The sequence below is a fragment of the Schistocerca nitens genome, chromosome 6 (assembly GCF_023898315.1).
Source record: "Schistocerca nitens isolate TAMUIC-IGC-003100 chromosome 6, iqSchNite1.1, whole genome shotgun sequence".
In the NCBI taxonomy this organism is placed as follows: domain Eukaryota; kingdom Metazoa; phylum Arthropoda; class Insecta; order Orthoptera; family Acrididae; genus Schistocerca; species Schistocerca nitens.
In genome coordinates this window covers 451,067,081-451,087,036 of record NC_064619.1, presented here as the reverse complement: position 1 = coordinate 451,087,036, position 19,956 = coordinate 451,067,081, and the positions used below count along the sequence as shown (strand labels likewise).

General features: G+C 39.5%; 1 protein-coding gene across 3 annotated transcripts in view; it reads left to right on the top strand.

Annotated features, from left to right (window-relative positions):
* The window catches only part of LOC126262326 (uncharacterized), a 422,509-nt gene that overhangs the window by 329,865 nt on the left and 72,688 nt on the right, over positions 1-19,956 (top strand). For all 3 annotated transcript variants that reach the window (XM_049958882.1, XM_049958881.1, XM_049958880.1), the window contains 4 exons: positions 6,214-6,318; positions 7,281-7,398; positions 15,354-15,481; positions 15,562-15,712. In XM_049958882.1, coding sequence (XP_049814839.1) covers positions 6,214-6,318; positions 7,281-7,398; positions 15,354-15,481; positions 15,562-15,712 — 502 coding nt within the window. The remainder of the gene's footprint in view (positions 1-6,213; positions 6,319-7,280; positions 7,399-15,353; positions 15,482-15,561; positions 15,713-19,956) is intronic.

Below are 19,956 nucleotides of genomic sequence, written 5' to 3'. Positions count from 1 at the left end.
TTTTGCCTGCTTCATTTACTGCATTTTTATATTTTCTTCTTTCATCAATTAAATTCAATATTTCTTCTGTTACCCAAGGATTTCTATTAGCCCTCGTCTTTTTACCTACTTGATCATCTGCTGCCTTCACCACTTCATCCCTCAGAGCTACCCATTCTTCTTCTACTGTATTTATTTCCCCCATTCCTGTCAATTGTTCCCTTATGCTCTCCCTGAAACTCTCTACAACCTCTGGTTCTTTCAGTTTATCCAGGTCCCATCTCCTTAAATTCCCACCTTTTTGCAGTTTCTTCAGTTTCAATCTGCAGTTCATAACCAATAGATTGTGGTCAGAATCCACATCTGCCCCAGGAAATGTCTTACAATTTAAAACCTGGTTCCTAAATCTCTGTCTTACCATTATATAATCTATCTGAAACCTGTCAGTATCTCCAGGCTTCTTCCATGTATACAGCCTCCTTTCATGATTCTTGAACCAAGTGTTAGCTATGATTAAGTTATGCTCTGTGCAAAATTCTACAAGGCGGCTTCCTCTTTCATTCCTTCCCCCCAATCCATATTCACCTACTATGTTTCCTTCTCTCCCTTTTCCTACTGATGAATTCCAGTCACCCATGACTATTAAATTTTCGTCTCCCTTCACTACCTGAATAATTTCTTTTATCTCATCATACATTTCATCTATTTCTTCATCATCTGCAGAGCTAGTTGGCATATAAACTTGTACTACTGTAGTAGGCATGGGCTTTGTGTCTATCTTGGCCACAATAATGCGTTCACTATGCTGTTTGTAGTAGCTAACCCGCACTCCTATTTTTTTACTCATTATTAAACCTACTCCTGCATTACCCCTATTTGATTTTGTATTTATAACCCTGTAATCATCTGACCAAAAGTCTTGTTCCTCCTGCCACCGAACTTCACTAATTCCCACTATATCTAACCTTAACCTATCCATTTCCCTTTTCAAATTTTCCAACCTACCTGCCCGATTAAGTGATCTGACATTCCACGCTCCGATCCGTAGAACGCCAGTTTTCTTTCTCCTGATAACGACGTCCTCTTGAGTAGTCCCCGCCCGGAGATCCGAATGGGGGACTATTTTACCTCCGGAATATTTTACCCAAGAGGACGCCATCATCATTTAATCATACAGTAGAGCTGCATGTCCTCGGGAAAAATTACGGCTGTAGTTTCCCCTTGCTTTCAGCCGTTCGCAGTACCAGCACAGCAAGGCCGTTTTGGTTAATGTTACAAGGCCAGATCAGTCAATCATCCAGACTATTGCCCCTGCAACTACTGAAAAGGCTGCTGCCCCTCTTCAGGAACCACATGTTTGTCTGGCCTCTCAACAGATACCCCTCTGTTGTGGTTGCACCTACGGTACGGCCATCTGTATCGCTGAGGCACGCAAGCCTCCCCACCAACGGCAAGGTCCATGGTTCATGGGACAAATGCATATAATTCATTTTCTTCAATCTTTGTAGAATATTTTGATATCTGCTTTCCAAAGATGTCAAAAACTAAAATGCACACATAGAGAGTCTACTCGCTATGATGCACGGTGACAGACAGCCAAGTTGCTGGACCACAGCTGGCATGAAAAATTCTTGTAGAATTGTAAAAAGATTAATTTCTTAAATTAAAATATCCACTAATTCACAGTTTATTTAGTACGTTAATAATTACAAGATAGTACATCAAATAGTAACTGCCAGGGCAAAATTTCTGAGAAGTGACAGGTCTGATAGCAAATCAAAAGCCATGTGGAGATGTGAGGAACAGGGTAGCATTCTCAAAAGCACAGAAAACGTTAATATTAAAAAAAGAAGAGTTGCCAAATTATATAAGAAATTATTTCTCATATGCCAAAACTTCATTATACTCAGAATTCATAATTTAAAAAATCAGGATGTTCAAAAGCTGCTTGTGCCACAAGGGGAGATCCAACAAACTAACATGAAATGTTAAAACTGATAAAAAACTTGAAATTCAGCCGGCAGGAGTAGATGAGTTGCTGATGTCTGACATAATCTAGACTGCTGCTCCACAGATTGCAAGGGACTTGGCATACATTGCCAACTTCAATGCTGGAGTGTTTCCTGAAAGGCTGAAAATCTTGAAAGTGAAGTCATTATTTAAAAGCAGTGAGGAGGTGGTAGAAAACTGTTGGCCTATACCATTCTGTCCAACACTCTCCAAAATTAGAAAGATGGTTAAAGCACTGATACAACAAATATCTAAATTACCATAAGTTACTGAACAAAACAGCATGCCTCTCAGATGGGTAAAACAACAGAAACAGCAGTAATTCACTTTACTAAATAAGTAATCAGAAATTTAGAAAAAAAAACAATAGGAGTTAATTTAGATCTCTCCAAAGTTTTTGACACTGTCAATTACTGCTTCCTTTTAGAAAAATTGGATGCACTTGATATTCAAGGGACAGGCAAAAAGCAGTTTGGATTCAAACTACAAAGCTAGATACAGATAGTAGGACTGATATAAGATTGCTACAATCACAAAATCAGTTTAGTATTAGATGCAAAAAAAGTGGAAATAGAAGTATCACAAAGGAGAGTTCTAGGTCCCATATTATTTCACATCAATTAAATGACACACATCTCAGATAGTGCAGCCAACATCATGCTATACACAGATGATACTAGTGTGATAATAAAACAATAAAAATAATCAGTTTTTGAAAATATAATGTAATTGTAGAGGTAAAAAAATCTACTTGTTAAATGGTGGCAGCAGAAAACATGTACAAAGGTTAAGCAGAAATGAAATCTTTTGGAGTCACACCAGTCCAGTCGTTCACACCTCTCCCGTTCCCTTCAGCCTTCCTATCAGAAGAAGGAGCCTCTGGCTCCAAAACCTTGCATTTTACTTACCCTTTGTATACATTTTCTTCTGCCACCACTTGGAGAGTAAATTTTTTTATCCATGCTATAACATTATAGGGTGACAATAAGTATGTCAAAGCAGTTGCTGCAGACAACTACCGATAAAGTCCTCAAGTATGTCCACTCTAAGTTCAGTGCAAACAGGATGACATTAAATGTAAATATAACAGTCTACATATAATAGGGAAAAATAATCTGGTATTGGATGACAAAGACATAGACGTGGAGTAGCACCTACAAAACTGCTGGGAATTCATGTTGATGAAAACTCAAATTTTAGTGACCATGTAATAAAGTTTGCATGGAAACTCAATTCAGCTGTTCTGTTGTAGAATTATCACAAACATTTTTACACCAGAAGGTGCCAGGATGGCATATTTTGGTTATTTTCAGTCTCTTGCAACATACCGAATAATATTTTATGGCTCCACCATTTGCCACTTAAACAAAAATGGTTCAAATGGCTCTGAGCACTATGGGACTTAACATCTTAGGTCATCAGTCCCCTAGAACTTAGAACTAGTTAAACCTAACTAACCTAAGGACATCACACACATCCATACCCGAGGTAGGACTCGAACCTGCGACCGCAGCAGTCGCGCGGTTCCGGACTGCGCGCCCAGAACCGCGAGACCACCGCGGCCGGCGCCACTTAAACAAATTTTTTCATTACAGAAGAGGAATATGCAAATAATAACACACAAACCTCCATATACAGAAAGCTTGAAACACTAACAATACATTCACTATACATATACAAAAATGTGTTTTACATATATCAGACTGAACTTGAAGATTTTCAGACAAATGGTGACTTTTGTAGTTACAATACTGGAAACAGCATGGCACTCCATACATAGCAAACAAAAAGAACAGACACACAAAGCTGTATATGCCATATTGGTGTTAAACTTTACAACAGACTGCCAGTCTGCATCAGAAGGTTAGAAGATGAATGGCAGAATTGAAAAAATATATACTCAAGCAATATTTTTACTCAGTCAATGACTGTGTTGGCCAATAATAACATTTTTTTTAGAAATGTGCATATTTAGGAAAAACCAAAAATACTGTTTTTTGCCCCTTAGGATTTTAATTACTTATCCAATAGGCAGCTGTTGTCTGACGTAAAAGCTTTACTCAATCATTATTGTGTATAAAGGGATTTGCTGGTTATTGATAAAAAAAAGTGCATTACATCTATATGACTAATTTGCAGTTCACACTGAAGTACCTGGCAGAGGCTTCATTGAACCATCCCTTGAGTGCTTCTCTATCATTACTCTTGAACATCGCGTGCGAAAAAGACACATTTAAATCTTTCGATGTTTGTTCTGATACCTCTCACTGTACTACGAAGATCATTTCTTCCTATGTAGGTGGATGTCAGTAAAATATTTTCACATTCAGAGAAGGAAGTTGATGATTGAAATTTTGCAAAAAGATCTTTCTGTAACAAAAAAAGGTTTTTCTTTTATGATTGCTAATCCAACTTCCTGTCTGTGTCATTCTGTCTCCTATTTTGTGACAATACAAAATGAGCTGCTCTTCTTCAAACTTGTTTGATGGCCTCCATCAATCCTATCTGGAAAGGATCCTGTACTGTGCACCAATATTCCAGAAGAGGATGGACAAGCGTAGTGTAGGTAGTCTCTTTAGTACATTTGTTGCATCTTCCATGTGTTCTACAATAAAATAGAGTCTTTGATTCACCTTCCCCAAAACATTTTCTGTGTGATCATTCCTATTACACCATTTATCTATCAAGCCAGTGCCCAGTGACGAAGGATAGAGGAAGGGAATGAAAAATTTCTTTATTTTGAATGAGTGAGGTTCCAGTATATGTCTCAAAGGAAATTTCAGTTGAGAAAATTAATAAATATGATACATAAGTGCATACCCTTAGGATGTAAAATGTTTAGTACTGCAAATAAACATGTACCAGAGTGAACAGGGTGACATTACCTTAGTTTGCAGAACTGTTAATTCCTTCCTTGGGGAGGAGAGTGGGATAAACTGGGGGAGGTTAGAAAGGAAAGGCAGTTCATTCAGGCTCCATGATGAGAGAGACCCACTTACAATGTGAATAGGGATAAACAAAGACCTATGGGGAGGCATCAGAGCACTTTTTGAACTAACGGTTTCCTCCTTGGGAAGAAGAGAGGGATACCAGAATGAATTTTCACTCTGGAGTGAATTGTCCCACTTGAAACTTCCTGTCGGATTAAAGCTGTGTGCCAGACACAATTCGGTTGGTTGATTTGGGGTGTAAAGTGACTAAACTGCATGGTTATCAGCCCCTACGAGACAAGAATATAGCCTGGGACCTATGCCATTTGCAGAAGTTACAAATCAGTGCACACTCCACTGCAGAGTGAAAATTCATTCTGGAAACAATCCTCCAGTGTGACAAAGTCATGTCTCTGCAGTAGCCTTACTTCCAGGAATATTGATCCCACAATGTATTCAGGAGAACTTAAGTGAAGTTCAAAAGGCAGGAGATTGAGTATTGGTGGAAGTGGGACTGCAAGGACAGGTTGTGAGTCGAGTCGTGCTTGGATAGCTCAGTTGGTACAGCACTTGCTGCAACAGGTTAGGTCCCAGGTTTGAGTCTCGGTGTGGCACACAGTTTTAATCTGTCAGGAAGTTTCAAGAGAAGGGCAGATTGGGGAAGATGTGTCTATTGGCAGTTCTGAAATTGCTCCTTCTGAAGGAAAATAGCTTCTTTCAAGGGATGTAATTTGGCTGTGGACCCAAGCATGAGAAAGATTATGCAAATTCAGTGAAAATTGTGGAAGATCTGAAAAGTACACTTCAAGTATCATTACATTAGTGCTTTTGTATAATTTTTAATGTCCACCTGACCGGCATCTACATTAGTTATTGTTTCCTTAATTTCATCACCAAACTTTTATTGCCACTGTATAGCTTAACTTAGTTGTTTGTAGAGCCATTAATTTTAAATGGAGTGACATGAACACATTTAGAAAATTGTCTACTATTGCTCGAAAGTGGTGTTTCTCCATTCTGAGTTTAATTTCATTGCAGTTGGAAGTTATTCAATGTGACCATGTGCCTTTCATTATAAATTATAATAAACAAAAATACTTTAGTCAATTTATGAACTGTATGGTTTATTATGTAATTAGCCAGGGCAGAGGCATTTTTTGTGCAGGCTCATAGTTGTATGAAACAAAAGGAACTGCAGAACAAACATGGATAGTTAAATGTAATATTACATTTTAGACGTGTGTTACAAACATAATTGTCAATAAAATTCTAATAGATACACAAAATTTTGTAGCAGGTGGATCTCAGAAAAGCAGCTATGCCAGAGAATTATTCAGCTGAAGATGAAATGGCCTTAAAAACCTATGAAGATATATTAGCAACAGCAATTTTAAACAAGGTGGGTCATCTGAATCACATGTTAGAAAAAATTCCTTGTACTTACTTTAGTGAAGAAGTTGTTTATTAAACTTTACACTGTAATTTCTTAAACCTGAGAGAGAATTTGCAGCTTGTACATGACAAATAAGCCATGAGTAGTGTTTTATGGGAAAGGAGTTGCTTATTTTATACCCTTTTTTAAATCAGTATTTAAGTCTTCATTCCAAATCCTAATTTGACAGTAACAAAAAAAGACCACAACTGAAACCAAAAATAATGCTTAAAGTGTCATATGTTTTTACTGTATCAAGGATAAGATTAACATGAAAATATTGATTCACAACTCATTAGCTTTCTGAAGAAGACACAGTGTTTCTTGCTGATAAGATATTAATATTTCTCCTTCACCTACTGGAGTAGGCTTCCTTTAACTTGCTTCAAAAATTACATTTCTTCCTTAGTTCATGTTCAAGACCTGTTTCCATATGTTAGAATAGGGGTACCCATTAGTTTTTAAAATTTTAGTCATTAGGTTTATATATATATAAATTGTCACCCATTGTTCTGTGTACAGTGGAAGAAAAAAATGAAGTAGGAATTGTATATATCCCTGGCATCGTTATAACGCATGAATCACTTTAACTGATACACTAATTAGTAATACAGAATTTGGTTTCTCTTTTCATACTGAATGTATAAGAAGGAGATAAGTGAATATAATCAACAATAAGACGTCCATTATGTATACTTTCTAGAAAAATTATTTATATTTCCAGAGCAGTGTATTTAGTCCATGTGAAGACTTTGAAATATTGTACAACTTGTATGGCTTTGTGCTACACTCGGGCTTAATTCAATACTGGCTGACAGCTTCAGGAACAGGAAGCCAGCATAGTGCAAGCTTGCTCAGCTGTTCACACCAGCATTCACAGAGACTCTCATGATAGACTGTCATAAGTAAGATCAGTTTTCATGTTGTAGGTTATTGAAAAATACCAGGCTCACAGGTTTCATAACGGTTCAGCCATAGATGGCAACAGCAACATCCTCAGTTCCAGCTACTCCACAGTTTCCATGGAGCAACAAACGAAATACATAAGTAAGTTATGTGGCAAAATTTAAGAGCTGTCAAATGATAAGATTACATGTATTTTTTGTTCCAAAAGATCCTTAGTGAGGAGATCGTACATGATGTAGAACATGTCTTAAAAATAAGAGTACACAGTAAACATTTACAAATAAAAACAGATATGCTAATTTACCTTTATATTTTTATTTAAAATGTAATAAATAAGATGTCACAAAATTTATAAATGTTTAATACTCTTATGTGCATATAATAATCCTTAGGCTATTGTAGCCATGTATCGTCAAACAGAAAAATGTATTTACAAAATCTATTTACAAACAAGACTAGTTAAAAAGTGTAAAGGCTTATTTCTCAAAGCAAAAACTTTCTTCAGAAAGTTTAATTATTTTCTAAATTAAGATTATCTGAAAATCTGTGTTCTGAATTTTAAAAGTTTGGTTTTGTGAGGAATAATTGTGGATGAACCAGAACTCCACTGACAAACTTTCAGAAGTTGATCAGGGATATGTTCTGAGAATTTTTGTATAAGGGACCCATGGTCTCTGGCAAATCATTACAGAGTTATTGTATTTTGTTTGTTTCCTTACCCCAGTAATTTTTGTATCTGTGCTGCACTGAAAATAGTGCATAACAGTGTAAATGTTGATAGTATGCACTGGGTGTCTTGTTTCCATTTGGTTATGGTACATGCTGTTGGCAACCGTAATACCCTCCTTATCTTGTTGCTCTCAAGTCTGCATTCAGTACTGCTCATTTCTGTCCAGGGTTTTATTTTACATCAGTGTTAGTTGTACATTAACAGTGATACACAACAGTAGAATTGCAACATTTTTGCATCTGTATATAAGGGTTATGGCATTACTCTTTGCTGTGTGTGGTGCATTTTGGTTATTGCATCTTATAAAGGCTTCGTCACTATTCTGAAGGTATTTTCACAGAAATGAGTCCAATTGCAGTAACAAAGTGAATCAATCAATAATTGCATTATTACTTCATAATGAGCCACTGGAGACCATTGCTCCCTTATACCAAAATACTCAAAAGGTATCTCTGAACAATCTCAGGAAGTTCGTCAGTGAAGTTCTGGTTCACCCTGTACATAATACAGTCATTCTTCCGTCTGCTAAGTACACAGATAACATACAATAACAAACGTAGTCTTCCACCATTTATTTTCTTAGTGTACATACAGTTGAGGCACCACTGCACCTTCATCTTATTTTTAATGAAACACCAGATCTACTGAGGCAAATCATTGTGTACAGTACCAGTACAAACAGAAATATTTTGTATGGTGAAGCCACTACTAAGAATGAAAATGGCATCCTTTTCTTCAGCAGGACTGACCGATCGGGGTTGCCTGTTTTGGTAAAAACTATTTTATTGTTTCTCAAAATATTCATCTTTAAATTTAAACAATTCTGCATGTGGCTGAACCAATACTGGAAACAGTGTTTTTCCATTGTAATATTGGTATCTCTAAAGAAGTTTTGGTTGTTCACACATGTTTTGTTTGACATAAGGGAACAAAAGTATATAGTTAAGTCATCAATCAGGTAAATATGGGCAATGAAATATTAATTCAGTGTTTTTCTCCATCAAGTAAGCAATGTGCTCTTGGAGTCTTTTGTGAAGGCATGTGAGTGCTGAGCATGTGCAACATATTAAACAAAGGGCACTTGAGAAGTCAGCTGTAGCTGAACATTTCCAGGAATAAAGACATAAAACACAAATCAAAATGATGAGGATTCTGCTATGAAGGAGGCAGCTGAGATTAACCTAAACTGCAACAGTTTTAACAGAGACCAGGTGTATATCCTTGGTAAGGCATGGGGACAGGCTTCAGATATCAAGTGAAAGCAAAGACAGCTGCTTGATGCTTGTAGGGAAACATGGTGCTGGCTCCTTGCATCACTTGACGTCACTGGTTCTGCCATGATCCACAACTACTACAACCTGCCCATCTCACCTTCCTGCATAGGCATCACTTTGGCCCTCTTTTGAAGGTTCCAACTGCTGCTATCATGCCTATGAAAGCAAAACACCATGCCAGGCCCGGTAGGTAGTTGTATCTTACTCCTGATAGTGATGGTAGATGACAGCCTCGATAGCTCAAGTGTTTTATTTGAAGTGATACGGCTTGTAAAACAAGAAGATTTTAATCAAATAATGAACTGCTTGACATGCTGTGAAACAGCTGGCATTTTTATGATTAAGAATTTGTGATATTTTCAGTTGTTTCACTTGACTTCACTAATGACTTGTGGCACACAAACTGTTGTACACCGTTCAGCATTTACTATTCTCTTATCCTCTAAAGCAATGGTCACTACATGTCCAATGTAACTAAAGAAACAAGTGACCATTTTCTTGAAAGTACTTTGTGAACACTCAACTTTTGTTGGTTATGGTTCATGTTGAAAGAACCACACTCTTTATTGCTGCTTAGTTTCTATCTCTTATGAATATACCCACATTTTGTCTCCTATAATGATTTGTTTATGAATTTTGCAAATTTTTTGAGAATTCCCTTGCACCAATAGACATGTTTGAGCTTCAGCCAAATTGTGCAAAATGCATTGGGAACAGATCTTTTGCACAGCAAAATGTACTGAAGTCTGTCTAAGGTTGCTTCTATTTTATGGTAACCAAAGAAACAATTCATCATTTTATTTTATGCACATTATGAATGAACAAATTTTGTTTGTTTCAGTTCATCTTGAAACACCTAGACTGCTGTTTGGTTTCTGTCTTGTATGAATATATCCAATATTGCCAATATTGTGAAAAGGATAGATTGCTACTCAGCATATAGAGGAGAGGTTGTGTAACAACAAAAAAACTGCTATACATTGAGCTTCCAGCCAAAGTACTTCTTCTGAAGTAGAAAATGCACACACTTTCACACAAGCTCAATACACACATACACACATGCACACACACACAAACGACCACTGTCTCTGCCTGCTGTGTCCTCAGTCTGCAACTCAGCATCTCCTTTATATGGTGAGCAGCAATCTATCGTTTTCATAATACTGTAGTTATTCCATTGTAGACTTTCCGCTGTCATATCTGATATTGAGTTTTTTGGAACAACATCAGATTTTGGTCAATCGTTGCAGTTTCTCACTGGTGGAAGCATGACCATGAAAACATTCTGCTAATAAAAGCTTTAAACAATAGTGATGTCACATCTCTCATCACTGTCATTGGTGTGAACTGAAAAGGCAACCTTAGACAAGAGCAAATCACTGTAATCTTCCTTATTTATTTAACACCTCATAATTTCTAGAAAATAGTTACATGTTCTCTGTACTTACACATGTGTCAAACTGGGAAAGATGTGAATCATAAGTCACAATACGACAATTAATGTATAAATATATCTAAAAACAAATATGATGTGACTTACCAAACGAAAGCGGCGGCAGGTCGATAAGACACACAAACACAAACGTACACACAGAATTCTAGCTTTCGCAACCAATGGTTGCTTCGTCAGGAAAGAGGGAAGGAGAGGGAAAGACGAAAGGATGTGGGTTTTAAGGGAGAGGGTAAGGAGTCATTCCAATCCCGGGACCGGAAAGACTTACCTTAGGGGGAAAAAAGGATGGGTATACACTCGCACACACATACATATCCATCCACACATATACAGACACAAGCAGACATATTCAAAGACAAAGAGTTTGAGCAGAGATGTCAGTCGAGATGTCTGCTTGTGTCTGTATATGTGTGGATGGATATGTGTGTGTGCGAGTGTATACCCGTCCTTTTTTCCCCCTAAGGTAAGTCTTTCTGCTCCCGGGATTGGAATGACTCCTTACCCTCTCCCTTAAAACCCACATCCTTTTGTCTTTCCCTCTCCTTCCCTCTTTCCTGACAAAGCAACCGTTGGTTGCGAAAGCTAGAATTTTGTGTGTACGTTTGTGTTTGTTTGTGTGTCTATCGACCTGCCACCGCTATCGTTTGGCAAGTCACATCATCTTTGTTTTTAGATATATTTTTCCCACGTGGAATGTTTCCCTCTATTATATTCATATAATTAATGTATAAAATTGGACAAAAGATATTCCTATCATAGCAGTAATGAATTTCAAGGCAGTTACTGAAAATAATAAATTTTTGTAAGTGTAAAGTCACTGGATAGATAAAAATACCTACCACTAAATCACTGGCAATAGCAAACGCATATAAAGGTATTGAAATTTGTAAGCTTTCGGAGTCAGTGTCCCTTTCTTCTGGCAGAAGGGTTGAAGTGGAAGGAAGAGGGGTGAAGGAAAAGGAGTGGTGAGATTTAGGAAATGTGGATAGATTGGGTGAGAAGGACAGGCTGAATGTTGGGAACTGCACTGGACAAGATTTGGAAGCCTGAGAGCTTAAAGGTGGAAGAAGGGGTAAGTGCATTGTATGTGGCAGATTTGGAGTGGGGGGAGGGGGAGGGGGAATAGACAGGTCAGAAAATAGGATATAGAAACTTAAAAGGGAGTGAAAAGATGATGATGATGATGATGATGATGATGATGATAATGATAATGATGATGATTGGTTTGTGAGGTTCTCAACTGCACGGTTATCAGCGCCCGTACAAATTCCCAACCTTTGCTCAGTCCAAACTTGCCACTTTCATGAATGACGATGAAATGATGAGGACAACACACCCAGTCATCTCAAGGCAGGTGAAAATCCCTGAACCCGCTGGGAATCGAACCCAGGACCCCGTGCTCGGGAAGCGAGAATGTGACTGCGAGACCACGAGCTGTGGACGGGAGTGAAAAGAGGAGTAGTTATTGAGAAGAAATGCTAAACAAAAGAAATTAACGTAACTTAAGGCCAGGTGGGTGGCGACAATCAAGGACATGTTGTAACAGCAGTTTACCACCTGCAGAGTTCTGAGAAACTGGCATCTGGAGGAAGAATCCAGATGACGTGGTGTGAAACAGGCACCGAGGTCACCACTGTCATGTTATATAGACTGCTCTGCAACAGGATATTGTGTGCTGCCAGTATACACTCTCTGGCTATGCTCAATCATGCTAACTGATAACTTGATTTAGTCATGACAATGTAAAAGGTCAAACAGTGTTTACATAACAGCTGGTATATGACGTGTGACATTTCACTGGTGGCTCTCGCTTTGATAGTATATGTTTTACCAGTTGCAGGTCTTTTATAGGTAGTGGTAGGAGGGTGCATGGGACAAGTCTTATAGTGGGGACAGTCACAGGTGTAGGAGCCATATGATAGGGAAATGGGTGCAGAAGTAGCATAGGTCTAACAAGGATATTGCGGAGATTACGAGGGTGATGGAAAGCTTTTCTAGGTGTGATGGGAGATATGTTGCACTGGGCCTCATTTCAGGGCATGATTTTAGGAAATCATAGACTTTACAAAGTAGCTGAGTAATACAGTACTTATAATACTGAATGAAACAGGTGTACTCCTGAGTCATTTTAGGAGGGATCATCAGTAACAGGATTGAATGTGATGGCCCGGAAAATTGCTTTTGAACTAGCCTAGTGGGGTAATCACATCTAGTGAAGGCTAAAATACATGCTTCCTATTTAATTAAATTTCATATACATGCCACTGCCCTCAATGTTGACCTCATCATCCTCACCAAGAGTCAGCCACACACTTCTGTTGGCATTAATCCCACTAACAAACAACAGTATTTGCATTTCGACAGTTGCGGTTCTTTCCATGTCAAACGTTCCCTCCCCTATGGCCTTGGCTCTCGAGGCATACATATTTGTTCAGATGCAGACTCCTTACAGCAATACACCATTCTCATGTAAGCCTTCACTGGACATAATTACCCCACCAGTCTCATTCAAAAGCAGATTTCCTGGGCCATCATATCCAATCCTGGTACTGCTGAACCCTCCAAAAAACAACTTAAGAGTATACCTCTTGTTGCTCAGTATATTTCAGTCTTAAATGTATGATCAGCTACTTTGATAAGGCTCTGTTACCCTAAAATGAGGTAATTCTAAGATTTTTCCTACCACATCTAGAATAGCTTTTTGTCACCCTCCCAATCTCTGAAATATCCTTCTTGTCAGACCTCATGCTCCCTTCTCCACCCATTTCCTACCATGTGGCTCCTACCCCTGTGGCTGTCCCCACTGTAAGATTTGCCTCATGCACCCTCCTACCATCACCTATATGAGCCCTATAACTAACAAGACACATGCCATCAAAGGGAGAGCCACCTGTGAAATGAAACATGTCATGTATCAGCTGTGATGCAAATCCTGATCAGCCTTTTTTATATTGGCATGACTACCAACAAGTTATCAGTTAGGATGAATGGGCATGAGCAGAGGATGAAAACTGGCAACACACAATATCCTTTTGCAGAGCACACTTTACAACACAACTGTCGTGATCTCAGTGCCTGTTTCACCACATGTGACAAATGGATTCTTTCCCTAGACACCAGATTCTCAGAACTTCATAGGTGAGAAGCTTTTCTTACAACATGTCCTTGGTTCTCGCCACCCACTTCAATTAATTTACATCATCGTCTTTGGTCTCAGCATTTCATCTCAGTAACTATTCCTTACTTCTCTCCTTGTGAGTTTTCTATATCTTTTATTTTCTGACCTGTGTATTTGTCCCTGCTGCTCCACCATCCCCCACCTCTAGCACATATAATTCACTTAGCTTTCCGAACTCTCCCCATTTCCCGAACCTCACCAGTCCTTTTCCTTCAGTTGTCTTCCCTCCCCTTTTTCCACACGGAGCAACTGGCCCTGAAAGCTTGCAAATTTCAATATCTTTACATGCATTTTCTCCTGCCACAATAGTTGTCCTTTTTCATACCATTGCTCAAAATCAGAACTACTCTGCTAAATTACCTATGAAATTTGTGTTTGCTGTGTATAAAGTGTGTTACGCTGAAATTGCCTTGTGCACTCAAAAAAACATAAAGAGGAAAATTTAAACTTAACACCACTATAAGAGATAATGTAAAGTATTAATATGATTATAGGATTATTTTATCTCAGTAATTCAATTTATCATGTTCCTTCGATGTTATAGATTCGGTTATCTCAGAAAGTTATCTTTGGACTCAACAAACCTTATGCAGCCAACTCAGAATATGTTTGAGCTATTTGTTTCCTTGTTTCTTTAGTCATAGAGATTTATCTTTGTTGATGTAAATATTTTCTTTGTTTGCAAAATAATTGACATCTTCTGTTTCCAACCAAAAAATGTAAGAACAGCTTTTCAAACCTTTCTAAAATATTTGTCAAATGTGGACTTTAGAGTAAACTTTTCTGTGCTTTTACCTGTTGTCCACAAAGAAAAAAATATTTATTTTAGAAATGCATGCAATTGTTGGAGCAATTCTAATTCAAATGATTCAGTCAAAAATTTAATAATTCTGTGCATAGAACACATTCAGTTTTTCATCATCATCTCTGAACTCCACAAATAAATTATAAAAAGAGAACGTGTGATTTATATTCCTCTAGAATGCACTGTGTCCCAAGAAAAATTCAAATTACTCTGGAGAACAATAGCAATTTTGTTGCTGAGACTGTGTAATTTACTGGATGAAAGAGCTACAGATGTATAGACCTAACAGCTACACACTTTCATGAGCCAGAAATTTACTTTCCTAAGCCTTTTCTATTCCCTTTGTTCTGAAAATGAATGTTGAGGAGTACATAAATTTTATGAATTTGAGGACATCCATAACTTAAGTTAAACATAGCCACTTGTCACTGGATATAATGTAAACATAGAATTTGTTTAATTTATATATTTGGTTATCTGTATGATATTATTTGTATCTGTATGATTTGCTTCTGTTTATGTTCTTGATTATCTGCTTGAGCTGTATTTCTTAATCCTTATAATTTCATCTGCCTGTCGTTTATGGAATACCAATCCTGCTCTGCTATATATGAACTAGTTCAGTTGATTAAGTCATTGTGTTGATTGTCTTTAAGGTTCTCTGGAGATAGGAGTAAAGAAGGTTGATGATGGAAGTATTTCATCAAAAGATGTTAGTGAATCTGATTCAGATGAAATACAGTGGAAAAAATCAGAACTAACGGACCCCTCACTTTCTCTAACTGTAAGTATTAAAGCAGACATGTACTTTATGCATTTTACATTTTAAAAATGATTTAGTTTCCATTCTCTTTCTTTTTTCAGATAGAGGAACGTATTGAGGAGGTTACCACTTATAGTAATTCTGAATGTGAAGATGACAATGGTGACTCTGATGAGAAGTTATTTGTACCTGATTTGAAGTTACTGCAAAGACGAGTACCATTTCCAGAGTTCGGCATGGATATTGTTGAAGGTAAGTGAAGTTTCTGCGATTGATACTCACACAATGGAAGTATTTTATCACATAGTTACAAATTAAACCATGAAATCAAAATCAGAAGTTAAGCAGAATAAAATACCATAACCCGTTACAACAAGAAACATTTAGATGCATATCATAATTCTTTATCTACATGAAAATGGGAAGACACTGATTATCTAGCTGTAAAAAATATGCAATGTTCATTATAAGATTATCTTTTGATTTCAGTTTCATTCTGGTAGATATTGTGTGACATGTACCAGGCTCTTATACAACTGTAAGAATATATCCATGTAACAAAAGTTTACCAGTGTGTGCAGTGCTGGGATGGGAACAGGGAGGGGCTGGATGGGTGAGGACAGTGACTAAAGGAGGTTGAGGCCAGGAGGGTTACAGGAATGTAGGATGTATTGCAGGGAAAATTCCCACTAGCGCAATTCAGAAAAGTTGGTGTTGGTGGGAAGGATCCATATGGCACAGGCTGTGAAGCAGTCATTAGGATGAGGGATATCGTGTTTGGCAGCGTGCTCAGCAACAAGGTGGTCCACTTGTTTTTTGGCCACAGCTTGTCGATGGCCATTCATCCGGACAGACAGCTTGTTGGTTGTCATGCCTGTGGCCAGACTGTGGGACTTTGGGAGTTGGTGGGAGACTGGAAAGATAAGGCAAAGGAGAGTTGTTTTTGTACAAAGTTGGGAGGATAATTACAGTCAGTGAAGGCTTCAGTGAGACCCTTGGTAGGTGGAAGTATGCATGACAACCAAGTATGCACAGTGGTTGTAGCTCAGCTTGTAGACCACATGACTGGTTTCACAGGTAGCCCTGCCTTTGATGGGATAGGTGATGCTAGTGGCCGGGCTGGAGTAGGTGGTGGTGGTAGGAGGGTGTACAGGACAGGTCTTGCATCTAGGTCTATTACAGGGGTATGAGCATGAGGTAAGGGATTGGGAGCAGCGGTTGTGTAAGGATTGATAAGTATATTGTGTAGTTTCGGTGGACGGCAGAATACCACTGTCGGAGGGGTGGGAAGGATAGTGGGCAGGACATTTCTCATTTCAGGTCACACTAAGAGGTAATGGAAACCCTGGCAGAGAATGTAATTCAGTTGCACCAGTCCCGTGTGGTACTAAGTTACGAGGGGAATGCTCCTCTGTGGCCAGACTGTGGGACTTTGGGAGTTGGTGGGAGACTGGAAAGATAAGGCAAAGGAGAGTTGTTTTTGTACAAAGTTGGGAGGATAATTACAGTCAGTGAAGGCTTCAGTGAGACCCTTGGTAGGTGGAAGTATCTGACAGCTGACGGAGTCCTTCCGCCAGGTAATCCTTGCGGTTCAAAACAACAGTGGTGGAGCCTTTGTCTACATGTAGGATTATAAGGTTGGGATCAGTTCTTAGATGGTGGACTGCAGTTATTTCTACGGATGTAAGGTTAGTTTGCATGTTGAGGGATTTGGGGAATGATGGCGAGGCAAGGTTCGAGGTTAAGAAATTCTGGAAAGGTAACAGGGAGTGGTTGGGAGGCAGTGGGGATGGATCACGGTTGGATAGAGAAGTGAACTGAGTCAGGTAAGGTTCAATATTGGTTTTTTGTTGAGTCTGATTGGTGGCGAAAAAGTGTTGCCACTGTAGAGACCAATAGAAAGTCTTTAACCAGTCCTGCATGACTGAATTTAGGAATGGGGCAAAAGGTGAGGCGTTTGGAAAGGACTGATATTTCTGTGGAACTAAGGCTTCTGGAGGAAAGGTTCATAACTGTGTTGCGGGTCAGTTTAGGTTCTGGGTTCTGTGTAGTGGTAGGAGGGAGTTTTGAGAGGTGAGGTAAGTGTAGCAGGTCTGCGAGACAGGGTTTGTCAGCTATGAGGGGATGTGGGGGAGGTTTGGAGGTTGTAGAGGTGGTGGACAGTGGTACTCGAGGCGGGAATAGGAAGTGAGCAGGATGGAGAGATTTTTGAGGTAGCATTGTGCATGTTGCTGAAGTTCCTGCAGGGCAAGAGTTTCAATGGGTTCCAGGAATTTGGGATTACATTGCAGGAGAATTTTGTGGATGGAGAGGAGGTACTGCAAGGAGGCTATGGGCACCCGCATGGCATCATCCTATGCCAACATATTCATGGGCCATCTAGAGGAATACTTCCTAAAAACCCTGAATCCTAAACCCCTCACCTCGTTCAGATTCACTGATGACATCTTTGCTTTCTGGATTGAAGGTGAGGACACCCTACCACATTCCTCCAGAACCTCAACTAATTCTCTCCCATTTGCTACACCTGGTCCTAATCAACCCAACAAGCCACCGTCCTAGACGTTGACCTCCACCTCAGAGATGACTACATCAGTACCTCCGTCCGTATCAAACCTACTAACCACCAGCAATACCTCCACTTCGACAGCTGCCACCCATTCCATACCAATAAGTCCCTTCCGTACAGCCTAGCCACCCATGGTCATCACATCTGCAGTGACGAGCAGTCCCTCTCAAAATATACGAGGGTCTCACTGAAGCATTCACTGGCCGTAATTATCCTCCCAACCTTGTACAAAAACAAATCTCCTGTGCCTTATCGTTACAGTCTCCCAGCACCTCCCAAAGTCCCATAGTCTGGCCACAGAGGAGCATTCCCCTTATAACTCAGTACGATCCAGGACTGGAGCAACTAAATTTCATTCCCCCTCCTACAGTGGTTCTCTGCCGTCCACCGAACCTACACAATATACTCATCCGTCCTTACAAAATCCCTACTCCCAATCCCTTACCTCATGGCTCATACCCCTGTAATAGACCTAAATGCAAGACCTGTCCCATGCATCCTCCTACCACCACCTACTCCAGTCCGGTCACTAACATCACCTATCTCATCAAAGGCAGGGCTACCTGTGAAACCAGTAATGTGATTTACAAGCTAAGCTGCAACCAATGTGCTGCATTCTATATAGGTATGACAACCAACAAGCTGTTTGTCCAGATGAGTGGCCACCAACAAACTGTGGCCAAAAAATGAGTAGACCACCCTGTTGCTGAGCACGCTGCCAAACACGATATCCCTCATCTCGATGACTGCTTCACAGCCTGTGCCATATGGTCCTTTCACACCAACACCAGCTTTTCTGAAATGCACGGGTGGGAACTTTCCCTGCAATACATCCTACATTCCCGTAACCCTCCTGGCCTCAACCTTCTGGAGTCACTGTCCTCATCCATCCAGCCCTCTCCCTGTTCCCATCCAGCACTACACAGCTGTCATTTCACTGCCACACCCAGTCTTTTAATTTCTTTTTATTTCTCTTCTTTCCGCTACTTACTCTCCTCCTCCACACCTTCTCTCCTGCCCTCTACCTAAACTGCAGCACTTCACTGTCTGCCACCCCCCTCCCCGCCAATACTATCCCTCCCCCTCCCCACCCTAGCCTCCTCCTTACCCCCACCCAGTTGCCACGGGGTGCTGCTGCTCGCAGTGTGGTTTCAATTGTCTGAGACTGCAGACGTGTGTGCAAGTTGTGTGTGTGTGTGTGTGTGTGTGTGTGTGTGTGTGTGTGTGTGTGTGTGTGTGTATTGCTGAGAAAGGCCTTAATGGCTGAAAGCTGTAATTGTTTGAATCGTTTTGTTGTGTCTGTCGCGACTCAGCATCTCTATATGGTGAGTGGCAACTTTCCTTCTCTAATATTGTTATAAATTTTGTTTAATATTTATGTTCACATCACATTCAGGCTTTAATGTAACCGTTATTTAGAGAATCAAAGGATTCTGTCCTCACTCCCCTCCCCCCTCCACACATGCACAAACACACCAGAAGCTGGTGCTGCTTTGCTGGTATAGTAATAAAGAGAATAAGCAGTAATTTCCATAATTATTGATGTGAGTAGATTAGCACTAGCTGTAATTGATTGATAGTATACTTCGCGTGAAATAGAAGTAGTCCCTGCTTCCATTAAGTTGATTTTTTACTAGCAGAAGGATTGAGCCACAGAAGAAAGATACCACATTCACAGTGAGTGAAGACTTATCAGGTACAGAACTTGCGATCATAGCATCAGGAAGAGAAAGCGGTTACCTAAAAGTGTGGAGCTCTATATTTTGTTTCTGCAGTAGTGACAATGTTACACACATTGTCCAGTTTAAAAATAATCATTAGAAGGTGTCCTTCTCTTGCTCACATATAGGGCTGAACAAACGTTAGTATTAAACAAGGCCGTACCCAGTGAAGGGGAGGGGTAGGCAGCTAGATCCCCCCATCTGGC